We start from the raw sequence: 15,519 nt of genomic DNA, 5'->3' as shown, positions 1-15,519 counted from the left end.
AAAACAAATACATGTAAAACAGAACAGAATAATGGAATAGCAATACATCACATGGCTTCAGCAAAGGGGGAAGACCAGTCGTGCATAGTCTGGAGACTAGACAGAGAGTTCAAATTGGGAGATTTATCATGCCTTAGGCTAAAGCCCCACATTGCGGAAACATGGCTTTTTTTGTTGCAGATTTTGTTGCGTTTTTTGAGCCAAAGCCAGGAGTGGATTGAGCAGAATGGAGAAGTACAGTATAAGAACTTCCTATATATTTCCTATTACTTTTGAAGCCATTCTTGGCTTTGGCTTAAAAAACCACAAAAAAAGAAAGCTGTGTTTCCACAACATGCGGCCTTAGCCTTACATGGCAGTTTTCTGAGACATATAAGGCACAAAAAGTTGCATGTTTTTACACATGCATGATCAGGTTCATCACTTCCATCAGATTTATGAATATTTACCCCAGATTACTGGCATAAGTGATCCCTGAAATCAACGCCAGTTACAAGCAGGAGTACAGCCTAGTGAGGGGGGTGCTGGTTTTATAAGATGCTCCTTCTACCAGTGCAAGGGATATGTAGACTGATGTCTTAATAAATCTATTCCATTGTGTTCAATATTAGTACATAATAAAAGTTATCTTCAAAGAGAAAAAAGTGGGTAAATGAAGCAGTAAACGTGAGGATAAAGGGATACAATATACATATAATAGAGACACCAGTCAGTTAATCTCCATGTAGTTTCTCCAGAGGAGCCAGATGAAGGAAGTTCTTATACATGAATCCCAGTTGGAGACTTCTTTAAATCTGTTAAGTTCTGGCACTTTCCCCACATGGACATATTCACCCCTAGCTACACTTCTGGCACCAGGAGTTAATATGTCCAAAAACTGTTTACTCTTAAAATTGGATGTTACTGTGCTGATACTTTAACAGTTACTTGTAAAATCCATAGCCAAAGAACAAAAAACTAAATATTTGTTTGTCTATTCATTAAGTACACAGAGGTTACAGTGCCGCACCTCCCATGAGGCGACCTGAAGCGAGCGCTTCAGGCGGCGCTATGCCAGGGCCTCAGGGAGGGCGGCATTTTTGCTAATCTAAGCCAGTCCAGGACAAGCTGTCCTGGACTGGCTTAGAACCGAGCGGTGGTTTGGGGAGGCCACTGGAGCAGCGCTGCTCCAGCAGCCTCCCCGCACGCTCAGGCAGAGCACAGGCAGTCTCCGGGCTTGCTCTCTGCCGGCGAACGGCGCTAAGCCCCACCCCCTCCACTAAGCCACGCCCCCACTCTGCCCCCTCCCCCAGCGGGGGGGGGGGGGGGGCGGCTTTCTGCACTTCGCCTCGGGCGGCGAAAGGGGCAGGTTCACCCCTGAGAGGTTACCACATCTAGGTGCTTCACAAAACACTAGGAGATTAGGCTTTGCACAGCCAACACAGTCCATGCAGTCTCCAAACTCTGATACTTATTACCCTTCGTTCACATCTGCGTTTGGATTCCGTCTGGGGAAGTCCGTATGAGGACCCCCCGAATGGAATACGGAATGCAACAGCAAGCACTGTGCAATAAAAGCACATCGACCCCATAGACTGTAATGGGGTCTGTGTGCTTGCCGTGCGCTGCCCGCACGAATCATGCGGACAAGAAAGTAGATTGTGAACTACTTTCCTGTCCACATGCTCTGTGCGGAGATCTGGCGGCAAGCACACGGACCTCATTATAGTCTATGGCAGGGGTGGGCAATTCATTTTTCCATGGGGCCGTATGAGAAATTGAAACTGGTCTAGAAGGCTATGCGCGCCATGGCAAATTTAGCTCCACCTACTTCTATGTTGACTCCACCCATTCTCAATCATTTTCCCATGTGCCCCCACAAAGTATAATCTTCCTACAGTCACCCTAACATCATACACCCCCACATTATAGAGGGGAAATTAAACTGGGGCAGCTGGAGGGAGACATTAAACAGTTGGGGTAGTTGGAGGGGGCATTAAACTGGGGGCAAATTGAGGCAGACATGTCCCCCTCCAGCTACCTCCCACGGTTTAATATGCTCCTCCAGATGCCCCATTTTAATGTCCCTCTACTTCTGCCCCCAGTTCTCTCCTCTTACTTACACATACTGTCTCTTCGCTCCTTATCTTCCATCAGTCTCCATTCCCGGCAGCTTACTCTTTCTGTGTAACAGCAACCACACTGTCCTGTGTGACTCCACCCACTAACGAGTCTTAGCCTATCCTAGTGAGCTAAAGGACCTGTGATGACATCATCACAGGTTCTTTAACGGATTTCCCATTCAGCATCTACTTTTATCCCACAAGATATGTGGGCCGGGCAGAACCAGTCAGAGGGCCGAATATGGCCCGCGGGCCGTACATAGCCCAGGTCTGGTCTATGGAGTCCATGTGCTTTCACTGGCATACCGCTTGCAGTTGCGTTCGGTATTCTGTTCGGGGGTCCTCATGCAGACTCCCCCAGATGGAATACCAATGCTGATGTGAACGAGGCTTTACTGAGCCTTTCAGGATTGTATTTATTCCCTAGTAATGAACCCAGCAGATACACTTGGGTTCAACTCCAATTAGGGGAAGACTCGTACTAGAGTAAGAGAAGGAATGACACATCCAACTATCAACCTACATGTCATTTCATAAAAACTCAGCCTGTACAATACTTTAAAGTTATCATGTAGTAAAAAAATAAATAATAATGGGGGCCACACGGTGGATCGGTGGTGAGCACTGCAGCCTTGCAGCACTGGAGTCCTAGGTTCAAATCCTGCCAAGGGAAAAATGTACATTGTGGGGCTCACAATCTACATTTAATAAAAAATACATAAATAAATAAAAAATAAATAAATAATAATGATACATAAATAAATAAAATAAATAATGAATAGGACAAAAGAAAAAAGATTACTCAGCTGTTAATTCCCCTGGAGATCCAGAGCAGGCTCTTCAGCATACAAGATTTAACCACTGCAGACGGTCAGTGGTTGTGGACATTAGGGACCATATTACCTGCATCATGGAATGTGACCACTGTGGCCTCTAATAGACTGCAGTAGTCCCATGTCATCTGCATGTAAATAGAGACCAGGAGAACCATCAGAGATCCAATGCTGGTAAACAATAATAGTCTTCTTTTTCTTACATTCCGGGGTTTCTGTATTTATTACTATCTGGTTGTTTCCACAGTACCCGTGAGACTTTTTGGTGGAGTCACTGAATGTGAAGGAGTATTGGAAGTGAAATTGGAAGGAGAATGGAGAGGAGTGGATTTTCATTCTTTTGAAAGCATTGCTGCTATAGTTTGTAGAGAGCTGGGATGTAACACCACAAATGTACAACATTATGTAGACACAGGAGAAAGGTTTGCATATGTTGTCAGAAGATTAATGTCTGTAAGTTGCACAGGAGAAGAAACGTCCTTGTCTCAATGTGACTATAATGCAAAAATGTATTTACAACATTCTACAACTATGTTTGGACTGATATGTTCAGGTAAGAGAAATGTCTCTGTGCTGTGTTCTTCCTCTCCGCACGTCACACACTGGACTGGATCCAGCATTATACCTGACAACATGTCCAATAACTGCACCTCCAACTAGTCACAGACTGACACTAAATATCACATGTGCAAAGACACATTGGTACAGGAGCCATCTCATTCCATATTGTCAATGCTATCTGTTCATCTACACAGGGGCCAAGGGGTGGAGGTGGGTCCAACCAAGCTGGAGAGCAGTAGCTAACAATCATAAAGCAACATATCAATGGGGCACTCATCTCTACTGTGATGAGTAGAGATGGATGAACCGATTTATTAAGAGATGTATTTGACACAAATATTCCAAATTGTTCAGTTAAAAAAAAAAAAAGAATACTTTGTGATTTGTCTTGGATGAACTAAAATGGCCACCAGAACATGCATTGCCCAGTGAAAAAACAAAGGAGATACATGTGTGTGGGGTCCTGGCAACTTCTGAACCTCTCAGCCAATAATCATTCATAGGTGGACTCCTTACAATGTTAATGTCACATACAGAAAATAAGATGTTGTTGGGATAAAGAAGAGACAATTTAGTCACAGATAAGCTAGGGGATAGACATGCTATTCATTAATGCACTATCCAAGAAAATTATTACATTTTCTATCAGGATACAGCAGTAAAACTTGCAATAAACTACAAAATCAGAGGAGTAGGAGAAGTAGAACAAAGTTTAGTCATATTTAATCAATTACAAGAAAACAGTGAAATAAATCATAGGAGTGAGGGAGGGAGAATTTCTGCACTGTATGAGCCTGTGACTATTGTGATACAAACTAAACAGTTATTCCTTTTATTGTCAATAATCTAATTTTCCCTAAGTCTGTTTTTGTAATAGAACAGTGTTCTATTGTTCTGTGACTGTCCACAGACAGTCATACATTGTTTTTACTGACAAAGCCAATCCTGTGAAAAATCTTTAGCAACGTTTTTTTTTTTTTTTTTCATTAAATACATACCAACTGCCATTCTAACTGCAAAACATTGATTCTGCCTCTGCTAATCTGAAAAATCTCCATTTCTTAAGGGGTTTTTATTGGTTACCCAATATACATGCAAACTGCTGACATTATAACGGCAAAACATTTTTAACCTGTGCTAATCTGAAAAAAAATCTCTGCTTATATTAACAATTCCTTACGTGTTCAGGACCACTTAGACAAAGCCTTTTCCCACTTGTTATTGAAGAATGGATCCTCACTATTAAGGTGAACCTCTGAAGAGTTGTTTTGCCTGGTGTTCGGACGAAGTGATGCTCCGCTTCGGTTTGATTTGAACTTGTTTGAATAGAACCAGAAGTGACATTATCATACTCTAGGGTTTTTTCATACCCTATAGTATAATAGATGTAGGTTCAAGCGAAGTATTAAAAAAAATATGCCAATGTCCTATTCAAGCCTCTTCTGGCCACTGGTTGATGTTGTATGCCCCTGGATCACTGCAGAGGCTGGTCCTCAGCAGTCGCATCGGGCACACTAATATCATGAATCTCACCAGGAGAGGAGGGGCAGTGTGAGTATAACTTCTATTTTTACTCAAATACATTACGCCTCCACCTTTTGTACTCTGGGGTTTGAGAACAACCCAGAATATAATAATAGTAATAAACGTTTGAGATAAACTGTATGTCCAAACCTCAAGAATAATGATGATGATAATAATAATAATAATAATAATAATAATAATAATAATCAGAGATGAGCGAACACTAAAATGTCCGAGGTTCGAAATCCGATTCGAATAGCTGCACACTGTTCAGCTGTTCGAACAGATTTTGAACCCCATTATAGTCTATGGGGGGGCTGGATTCTCCTTGAAGTCTTCTCCCGCCGCAGCGCCCCCGGGGCTTCTTCCGGCTGGAATTCACTCTGCCTAGGCATCGGGGCCTAGGCAGAGCCGACTGCGCATGCGTGGTCATGCGCGGACATGCGCAGTCGGCTCTGCCCGGCCCGACGCCTGAGCAGAGCCGACTGCTCATGCGAGGGCATGCCCCCACATGCGCAGTCGGCTCTGCCTAGGCTGGATGCCTAGGCAGAGTGAATTCCAGCCGGAAGACGCCGCGGGGACGCAGTGCGGAGAAGACTTCTAAAGGTAAGAGAAGAACCAGCGTTGATTGGCAGAATGTATAGCATTCTGCCAATCAATGCTGGTTCTGCATCGAACCTTAAACTTCGAACAGCTAGTAGTGTTCGATCGAGTACGAGTATTTCGAATACCGTAGTATTCAATCGAACACCTACTCGATCGAATACTACTCGCTCATCTCTAATAATAATAATAATAATAATAATAATAATAATAATACAGTTTATTTTTATAGCGGCAACATATTCTACAGCAGTTTACAAAATGTAGGGTTCAAGTAAAGACAAAGAGATACATTAAAGAGAAATAGTCAATTCACTCAACATGACTGAGGGCCCTGCTCGCAAGAGTTTACGATCTATGGGGTAGAGGGGGGGGGGGGGTGACACAAGCGGTAGCATTACTTATACAGTGGTCCATTTTCATTAAATATTCATCAAAATGAATCTCATGCTATTCGCCCCCCTCTCTAATCCTAAAAGAAAATGACTTGCATCACTAACACAGTATGTACAACCAATGGCTCATATTTTATACTGATATTGAGATGATCGAAGGGACAAATGATTATTAAGGTAATATTCTTAGATTTTTATATTCATTAGGTCTAATGTATAAAGTATCCAGTACAGTGATGTGCTCAGTAAATTGTGATTTATCCTCAGGTCACAGAGAATACAGACTAGTCGATGGTCCAAGTGCTTGCTCAGGACATTTAGAGGCACATGTTGGTAACACTTGGGGATCTGTCTGCGAGATTGACTCAGATCTTAGAGCGGCCAATGTACTATGTAAGGAACTTCAATGTGGAGAAGCAGTGCCATCATTACTGACCTATACAAGAGGACCTGGACCAATATGGACAGAGAAGATCCATTGTGTTGGTAATGAGTCCAAGTTGAATGACTGCTTAAAAATAACTGGAGAAGGAGCTTGCACCAAAGAAAGTCCTCCATCTATCCAGTGCAAAGGTCTGTAATATTATACTAGAGATGGGACAACCTCTCAAAATTTGTTTAGTATCGGGTTCGGGTAGTTCAGGACCAAGATTTGTTATGGGTCGAAGAAATTCGGTATAAACCACAATGTAAATTGGCTTAAAAATGGTCTAGAACACTCTTAGGGCTCTTAGGAACCTATCTATCTATCTATCTATCTATCTATCTATCTATCTATCTATCTATCTATCTATCTATCCAATCTCTATCTCTCTAAGGAAATACAGCCAAAGTTGTGTCAAAGTGAATGTAACGCATGTCTATGAAAAAAAAAGTGGATAAAAACTCCAACTTTAACCATACGCTGCTTTTATGCATACACTCTTTTATGCATTTAACATTTAATACACTACAAAAATTACCCATTTTTTGGAACAAAGGTGCTTACCCAAGGTTTTTTAGGCACAAATGGAAGTTATATTGCAAAAAGCAACGTGGTATTGCAGCATAATAGTGTAATATGATGGATCAGGATGCAGGACATATCTGTCTCAGTGAGGGCAGTAGTGGTTGGCACAATACAGCAGTGGTAATGTGTGTGGTAGTGGTAGGCCATGATATGAAGGATCAGGTCTCAGGACATGTCTGGCTGAGTAGTTGCTGTGGTAGAAGCTGTGGCAACATTTGTGGCTATGAAGCAGGGCATAATATGATGTTCCAGGCTATTGGACATGTCAGAGCGGAGGTAGTAGGGGTACCTGTTGCTACATTTGTGGGAGTGCAAAGGGGTATAATATGTGGTGTTAGCTGTTTAGGAACAGCTAGCATCCACAGTAGTACAGTAAATTGAAGATGATGATAGATTGACACAATTATTCGGAAGCATCAGCCGGAGGCGATTGAAAATCCTCACAGATCCATGTCCAATTCACTTTGATAAAAGCAATTTTTCCATGCTACATGTGGACAGTCTCATCCTTTTAGATGCTGCAATCCTACCAGCAGCACTGCGCAACCTCTAGGCAATGGCGGAAATAAAGTCTTGTGGGCCCCGCTGCAAACTTTTGTCCGGTGTCCCTACCTACAGTGAATTCTTGATAGTGACAGTTACGGGTACTACAGTGGTATCTTAGATACTTGAAACAGATACAGCATTTTTACCCACATTTGTAGTTCTAAAGAATATGGTGAGTGAGCAGTGCAGTGCTCAGCATGTAAACAATACTACAGCAGCTGATTTTCAGGGTCCTAGCATTCTAAGAGATGTAAGAGATCAGTGGGGATCTAACACCCTGAGCCCCTGCTGATTAACTCTTTGAAGATCATGTGGTGCTTTTGCAAACACTGGTCCCCTTCACTATTTACATTGCTCATTATCTGTTTTATAATGACCATGTGATGTTATTACAGTCTGTAGCAATGGTGCACAACTGCAATAAAACGGATGGCATGTGATGTGAATAGTGAAAGGACCCCAAACAGTATAATATGCTCCACAGTGACCCCACACAGTATAATATGTTCCCTACAGTGGACTTAAACAGTATTATATGCCCACAGTGGCCTCCACACAGTGTTATATGCTCAACAGTGGCCACACACAGTATAATATGTTCCCTACAGTGGACTTAAACAGTATTATATGCCCACAGTGGCCTCCACACAGTGTTATATGCTCAACAGTGGCCACACACAGTGGTATATGCTACCAAGAGACCCCCTAGAGCAGGTGCTATTATTATACTCTTAGGTCTCCTGGATGGATTACCCCCATAGTTTTTAAGGAACTGAGTTCTATTATGGTCATGCCCCTGTTTTTTTCACCATAATACAGAAAGTAATTGGTGTGATGCTAAAGGACTCCCCAGCCACCCACCTAATATCTCTGTCTTCTCACAAAATTAAGAAACCTTTTTGGTCTTTGGTGGCGTCATGCTACTTGCAGCTCACACTGTGATCGCTCTATGGAAGAGTCCCCTAACTCTGACAGTCGGAGACCAGATTCGAGAAATCCTACACATACTACATATGGAGAACATGATGTCGGAACTACACTCACACTATACTCACTCTCAAGTGGTTTGTCAGTTATGGGATATGTTCCAAACCTTCCCTGGATTTAATTCCTTTCTTCTACGCCCCACCCCATCCCCCTAGACTCCCCTTGTTATAATAGAAAAGAAAACAGGGTGCTGGGGCTGTAGGCCCCCTGCCTGTCAGGTATTTCTGACCTATGCTGAGGATAGGCCATATAAAATTAAGCACTTTGCATCACCAACAGTTACACAGTATATCCAGATATCATTCACAATTGAACATAACATTGAATGAATACAGTTTCTCGAGGATGTAAATCTGTCTGGTTGGGGACAAAGTACAGTCCTATGAAAAAGTTTGGGCACCCCTATTAATCTTAATCATTTTTAGTTCTAAAAATTTTGGTGTTTGCAACAGCCATTTCAGTTTGATATATCTAATAACTGATGGACACAGTGATATTTCAGGATTGAAATGAGGTTTATTGTACTAACAGAAAATGTGCAATATGCATTAAACCAAAATTTGACTAGTGCAAAAGTATGGGCACCCTTATCATTTTATTGATTTGAATACTCCTAACTACTTTTTACTGACTTACTGAAGCACAAAATTGGTTTTGTAACCTCACTGAGCTTTGAACTTCATAACCAGGTGTATCCAATCACGAGAAAAGATATTTAAGGTGGCCAATTGAAAGTTGTTCTCCTATTTGAATCTCCTCTGAAGAGTGGCATCATGGGCTACTCAAAACAACTCTCAAATGATCTGAAAACAAAGATTGTTCAACATAGTTGTTCAGGGGAAGGATACAAAAAGTTGTCTCAGAGATTTAACCTGTCAGTTTCAACTGTGAGGAACATAGTAAGGAAATGGAAGACCACAGGGACAGTTCTTGTTAAGCCCAGAAGTGGCAGGCCAAGAAAAATATCAGAAAGTCAGAGAAGAAGAATGGAGAGAACAGTCAAGGACAATCCACAGACCACCTCCAAAGAGCTGTAGCATCATCTTGCTGCAGATGGTGTCACTGTGCATCGGTCAACTATACAGCGCACTTTGCACAAATAGAAGCTGTATGGGAGAGTGATGAGAAAGAAGCCGTTTCTGCACGTACGCCACAAACAGAGTCACCTGAGGTATGCAAAAGCACATTTGGACAAGCCAGCTTCATTTTGGAAGAAGGTCCTGTGGACTGATGAAACAAAGATTGAGTTGTTTGGTCATACAAAAAGGCGTTATGCATGGCATCCAAAAAAAACAGCATTACACGAAAAACACTTGCTACCCACTGTAAAATTTGGTGGAGGTTCCATCATGCTTTGGGGCTGTGTGGCCAATGCCGGCACCAGGAATCTTGTTAAAGTTGAGGGTCGCATGGATTCCACTCAGTATCAGCAGATTCTTGAGAATAATGTTCAAGAATCAGTGACGAAGTTGAAGTTACGCCAGGGATGGATATTTCAGCAAGACAATGATCCAAAACACCGCTCCAAATCCTCAGGCATTCATGCAGAGGAACAATGACAATGTTCTGGAATGGCCATCCCAGTCCCCAGACCTGAATATCATTGAACATCTGTGGGATCATTTGAGAGCGGGCTGTCCATGCTCGGCGACCATCAAACTTAACTGAACTTGAATTGTTTTGTAAAGAGGAATGGTCCAGGATCCAGGAACTGATTAGAAGCTACAGGAAGCGACTAGAGGCTGTTATCTTTGCAAAAGGAGGATCTACTAAATATTAATGCCACTTTTCTGTTGAGGTGCGCATACTTTTGCACCGGTCAAATTTTGGTTTAATGCATATTGCACATTTTCTGTTAGTACAATAAACCTCATTTCAATCCTGAAATATTACTGTGTCCATCAGTTATTAGATATATCAAACTGAAATGGCTGTTGCAAACACCAAAATATTTAGAACTAAAAATGATTAAGATTAATAGGGGTGCCCAAACTTTTTCATAGGACTGTATATGACCATCTATGGTCACCCACCCAATGTTTTGTAACTAAGGACCTTAGCCTTCACCTCTCATCCAATGTACAGTTAGAATGCCTATAACATTTTAAGAATATGCAAAGCTGACTTCCACGATGTAATTAGGAAGCCAGTGCCTCAAGAATGCACACCAATAGAGGGCGCTCACTGAGAATGTGCAAGTCTATCTTCCATGATGTAATTAAGAAGACAGAGTCTCAGTCAAGCAAACCAATAGAGGGCGCTCCCTTTAACATCATGACAACCTTCTCAGAGGCCTTTGTTTGCAATGATGTTGGGATTTTACCAAGTACCGTCTCTCAGCCAAGGACAGATGTTTCGATGATCTTGCATCTCATAAGCTTGGTGCAGAGAGGACTGATCTGGCAGAGGTGAGAAGCTTAGACCGGGTTGAGGGGATATCCTTACTCCATAGGGAAAGAACCACCATTTAGGTGTGTGGAGTCTTATTAAGCCATGAGCGCTCCACTGCAAAGGAACATGGGAAGAATATGCAAATCTGACTTCCATGATGTAATTAGGAAGCCAGTGCAGTGATATGTTTAGATCGTAGTTAGTTTTTGTGAATAGAGCATAGACATATTTACTATACTTTGTTTACTTGATTTTTGTTTGTCACATTATGTTTTATGCTTTTGATGTTTTTTTAGGTTTATTTAATAGCTACAGACTTGTGAATGGTGGTCAGAAGTGTTCTGGGAGAGTGGAGGTCTTATATGAAGGACGATGGATGGCCGTGTGCAGCTCTCATTGGACTCTACAAGAGGCTAATGTACTCTGCAGGCAAATGAAATGTGGAGTTGCTGTCTCTGTACCAGGTGGAGGACATTTTGGGAGCTATAATGTCATCACCACATATAGATTCCATTGTACAGGTACAGAAGACCACCTGGGAGACTGTAATATAACTGCACTCGGAAATAGGAAATGTCCATCATCAGATACTGGTGGTGTTATATGTACAGGTAAGAGGCATTGAATATTGGTCTTTATTATACATATCCTCCCTTATACATATACAGATGTGTCTTCCATTATTCATATACAGGTGCATCCTCCCTTACCTTTCTGGTTGGCTGGACATATCTAGAATTGTGTGGCACAAGATGATATACAGTGTCTATACTCCATCTCCAATTTAGTTAATAATCCCCAACACACTATCACAATATGCTAATAAAAGCCCTGACATGCTGAAATCCACCCTACCAAACCTATCTGGGTTAGGTCAGTTAGTAATTGATGGAAATAGCAGTAGTCTGATCTTTGAACATTTCAGAAGACATTATTTTAGCTACAGCAGAGAGACAGTCATTGAAGTTCTTGTTGTAATGCAGGGAACTTCCTGTGTGTTAGTGAGGAGATTGTGGTGTTAGGGAGAAGATGGTGGCGTTGTGAAGTCCTGTGAAATAAACAGAAAGCTTAGTGCAGGGATCTGAAGTTCTAGACAGACCAGTAAGGTCAGAGAGCAGACATACTCCAACTATTCCCAAGCTCCTGTCCCCTGTCTGCCTAGACATCGCCCTGAAGGAGGTCAGGCATCACCTTGTAAGCATGAGCCTGTGGAGAGAACATTCTGGAACATGAGCTCCATAGCAAGTACCACAGGATGCAAGAGCCAAGGCCAGACCTGTGGAACATCCACCACCCTGATTAGTGTACCCCGAAACTCTGAGCTATCAGGACCACATAACATGCGTGAGAATATTGTGTGCTAGTATGTGTGGTGGGCATCCTCCTATAAGCCAAATAGAAACCCAGATGCACCTTAAGGCTGTAACACTTGAAGTTTAAAATGCTAGGAACACCTTTCATCAAATCTATCCTGCACCCCAGGACTTTGCTGTGTCACCAGGTGTCCCCTGTTATTGTGTACTGAAGAAGCTGTTTAAGCATTTGTGCCTCCGCACCCATGGAAGAGTTTTAAGTAAAAGTTCAACTCTGTTTCAACGTCACAACGGTTTCTATGTGTGACACTGCATTAACAACATCAAGGCACCCCGAACACCACCAGTCAGCACAGTATAGGGGAAGCGCCCATGGGAACAATCACCACCAACATTTGTGCATCCCCCTCATCACAGATACCAGTGGTGGTAACGTGGGACAGCACCAGCGCTGTGTTCTGGTGCCCAGAGACCGTGATATGTCTGTACTGTCTGCACTCCGCAAACCCAACTGTAGCGTCACCTTCCATCTGGTCACTGCACATATAGTCACCTTTTCTGGGCTCCGCTGTGGCTTTCAGCCTGTGATTAGGCTTCAGGGTTCACATGTGGGATAGTGACATCATGACGCTTTGCAACTATGACAAATACTGTATCATTAAAGCATCAAGAAGTCTACATCACCTACATGACCACTCAAGCCTAGTCGCAGTGTTGAGTAGTGACCTAGGGCCAATGACATTAGGGACAGAGCTGCAACACACATAGGATGCCCTGGGAAGATGACTCAGAACCAACAAGAGGTGAGTGAATATAAGTGTATTTTTATACACCTTTCTTGACCTCTGGTTTCTCTACTTTTAGTTAGTCAGAAAATACTAAGGCTAAGGCCCCACCGCAGCAGAAATACATCACAACTAGAGATGAGCGAGTAGTATTCGATCGAGTAGGTATTCGATCAAATACTACGGTATTTGAAATACTCGTACTCGATTGAATACTACTTGCTGTTTGAATGGAAAAATTAGATGCAGAACCAGCATTGATTGGCTGAATGCTATACAGTCGGCCACTCAACGCTGGTTCTTCTCCTACCTTTAGAAGTCTTCTCCGTGCAGCGTCCCCGCGGCATCTTCCGGCTCTGAATTCACTCTGCCAGGCATCGGGCCTGGGCAGAGCTGACTGTGCATCCCCGCGCTACAAGAAAATGGCCGCTTTGACTGTAATCAGCCATTTTCTTGTAGTACGGGCATGCGCAGTCGGCTCTGCCCAGGCCCGATGCCTGGCAGAGTGAATGAAGAGCCGGAAGACGCCGCGGGGACGCTGCACGGAGAAGACTTCTTGGAGAATCCAGCCCGACCCTCACTCGTGGACTTGGTAAGTTCAACTTGATTGAACGTTGCCTACCCCTGAAACGAGCATTTTTCCCCCATAGAGTATAATCGAATTCAATATTCGATTTGAGTAGTCGAATATTGAGGGGCTACTCGAAACGAATATCGAATATTTAACTACTCGCTCATCTCTAATCGCAACGGTTTTGGAAATTGAAGCAATTTGCTGTGCATATTTTTCTGCTATATGGTTGGGACTCAGAAAAAACACCAGTCATCAGAAGTCTATTTGTGACTCATGATGTGATATTTTATAATATTTCACATAATAAATGTGGGCTACATATAAATAAAGTCACAGATTTTAACACAAAAATGTTATATGTCATCACTTTCAGCATTTTAATAGCACAGTTTATGCTAACCCCTTCCCTCCTCAAAACTGTAAACTCCATAGTAAATTTCGGACCAGAAATTGAGGATATGTCTGAACTCTCTGGAACTGATTCTATTAGACACCTATAATGGCATATGTTATGTTATATCTATATTATATATCTACAGGAATAGAGGAGAAAATGAGGCTGATGGGTGGAGAGGATCACTGTGCAGGAAGACTGGAGATTCTCACACATAATAATACATGGAGCAGAGCTGTCACTGACCAATGGAGCAGGAATGGGGTTCAGGTTGTGTGCAGAGAATTACATTGTGGTCATGTAGTTGGTACATTTATTATCACAGCCCTGACAACAAGCAATGGCCATGTGTATCTCAGAGGGAATTGTCAGGGGAATGAGACCCGACTGACAGATTGTTCTGTTACTGAATCATGGAGCGGCCAGGAGGAGGATTTAGAAGTCATCTGCTCAGGTATAGTAGCTCCAAAATAATAGTGAAATGAGATATTGTGATATCTCTCTAATAGAGATGAGCGAACGGTGTTCTATCGAACTCATGTTCGATCGGATATTAGGCTGTTCGGCATGTTCGAATCGAATCGAACACCGCGTGGTAAAGTGCGCCATTACTCGATTCCCCTCCCACCTTCCCTTGCGCCTTTTTTGCTCCAATAACAGCGCAGGGTAGGTGGGACAGGAACTACGACACCGGTGACATTGAAAAAAGTAGGAAAAACCCATTGGCTGCCGAAAACATGTGACCTCTAATTTAAAAGAACAGCGACGCCCAGGTTCGCGTCATTCTGAGCTTGCAATTCACCGAGAACGAAGGCTTCAGTCCACTTAGCTAGGGATCAGATTCTGGGTAGGCAGGGACAGGCTAGAATAGGAAGGAGAAGACAACCACAACAGCTCTTATAAGAGCTAAATTCCAGGGAGAAGCTTGTCAGTGTAACGTGGCACTGACAGGCTCAATCGCCGCAACCCAGCTTTCCGCGGATCCTGAATGGAATACACTGACAGTGTATTCCCGTATACCCTATATATACACCCCCGATCCCCGTTCCAACGGTGTGCCCCCCCACCTTCACCCCAGAAATACTCTTCAAGTCCCCTAGCAATAAAATTGGGGATATATACACCCACTATTTTTGCTACTGCCATATAGTGCCATTGTCTGACTGGGAATTCAAAGAATATATTGGGGTTACAAATACCCTCATTTCTTGCTACTGCCATATAGTGCCATTGTCTGACTGGGAATTCCAAGAATATATTGGGGTTACAAATACCCTCATTTCTTGCTACTGGTATATAGTGCCATTGTCTGACTGGGAATTCCAAGAATATATTGGGGTTACAAATACCTTCAAGTCCTGCCACTGACATATAGTGCCGGTTTCTGACTGGGAATTCAAAGAATATATTGGGGTTACAAATACCCTCATTTCTTGCTACTGCCATATAGTGCCATTGTCTGACTGGGAATTCCAAGAATATATTGGGGTTACAAATACCCT

At 42.7% G+C, this 15,519-nt stretch overlaps 1 protein-coding gene across 1 annotated transcript in view; it reads left to right on the top strand.

Moving 5' to 3' along the window:
* Positions 1 to 15,519, top strand: part of LOC142214522 (scavenger receptor cysteine-rich type 1 protein M130-like) — a 72,432-nt gene that overhangs the window by 32,837 nt on the left and 24,076 nt on the right. Inside the window, exons 4-6 of the mRNA XM_075283471.1 lie at positions 6,226 to 6,591; positions 11,248 to 11,562; positions 14,163 to 14,471. Coding sequence (XP_075139572.1) covers positions 6,226 to 6,591; positions 11,248 to 11,562; positions 14,163 to 14,471 — 990 coding nt within the window. The remainder of the gene's footprint in view (positions 1 to 6,225; positions 6,592 to 11,247; positions 11,563 to 14,162; positions 14,472 to 15,519) is intronic.

This window comes from Leptodactylus fuscus, chromosome 7 (genome assembly GCF_031893055.1).
Source record: "Leptodactylus fuscus isolate aLepFus1 chromosome 7, aLepFus1.hap2, whole genome shotgun sequence".
Lineage (NCBI taxonomy): Eukaryota > Metazoa > Chordata > Amphibia > Anura > Leptodactylidae > Leptodactylus > Leptodactylus fuscus.
The sequence above is the reverse complement of the archived record's forward strand: the minus strand, read 5'-3'. Positions and strand labels throughout refer to the sequence as shown.